Consider the following 780-nt stretch of genomic DNA (forward strand, 5'->3'; position numbering starts at 1 on the left):
TGTTTTCAATAAATTTTGAAATATTGAAAAACGAAGTTAGAGACATGTTGAACAAACAACATGTTAATATCTCAGCTTTCATTGAAAAGTGCAGCGAAGAATTTGCCGCGCTGAAAGGGAAAACAAACTATGTAGAGTGCAATTTAAAAGGTATAAAAAATCGTAACGACTGTAATAATGAAAATTTGAAATTGAATACAGCTGCAAATAATGATTTGATGCAAAAACCAATTTTATGGTCTGATGCAGTTAAAATACCAGCTGAGGTAAATGTGCTGCCACTTACAGATAAAATACCAGTTGAGGTAGATGCATCACCATTCACTGTTGTAAACAGACCGAGGAAAAACCAAAACAAAAGTATTCCTGAAATGAAGAGTGATGAAAATATCGTTAACACCGAAACTGGAAAAAAGAAAAAAGGTGTCAAAAAGATAATTGGAAACAAAGATAGTGAAGATTGTAAACTGAAGGCGAATAAGATTTTGATTAAAAAATCTTTCTTTTCAGTAAGTAACGTGATGAAGTGTCACAGAGATGATGTAGTTGAATATCTAAAGTCAAATGATATTAATGTGTTATCGTGTTACCCAGTGTTGAAGCGTTCAGAAATGGCAAACGATAGCACACCTGATATCGAAAATGAGCATTCAACAATGTTTCGAGTTTGTGTAGAAAGTTGTGACAGCAATAAAATGAAAAATCCTGATATCATTCTGAAACATATTATTGTAATAGACTGGCACTTTAAAGAAAAAAAAACCGCAAATAATTTTGACA

At 32.1% G+C, this 780-nt stretch overlaps 1 protein-coding gene across 1 annotated transcript; it reads left to right on the top strand.

Moving 5' to 3' along the window:
• Window positions 1–44: 44 nt before the first annotated feature.
• On the top strand, window positions 45–625 carry HELRODRAFT_184542 (hypothetical protein; the record flags this gene model as incomplete). Its single annotated transcript, XM_009033560.1, has 2 exons — window positions 45–526; window positions 595–625. The coding sequence occupies 2 exons, from the start codon at window positions 45–47 to the stop codon at window positions 623–625; spliced, it is 513 nt and encodes a 170-aa protein (XP_009031808.1).
• Window positions 626–780: the final 155 nt, after the last annotated feature.

The sequence above is a fragment of the Helobdella robusta genome, assembly GCF_000326865.2.
Source record: "Helobdella robusta unplaced genomic scaffold HELROscaffold_933, whole genome shotgun sequence".
Lineage (NCBI taxonomy): Eukaryota > Metazoa > Annelida > Clitellata > Rhynchobdellida > Glossiphoniidae > Helobdella > Helobdella robusta.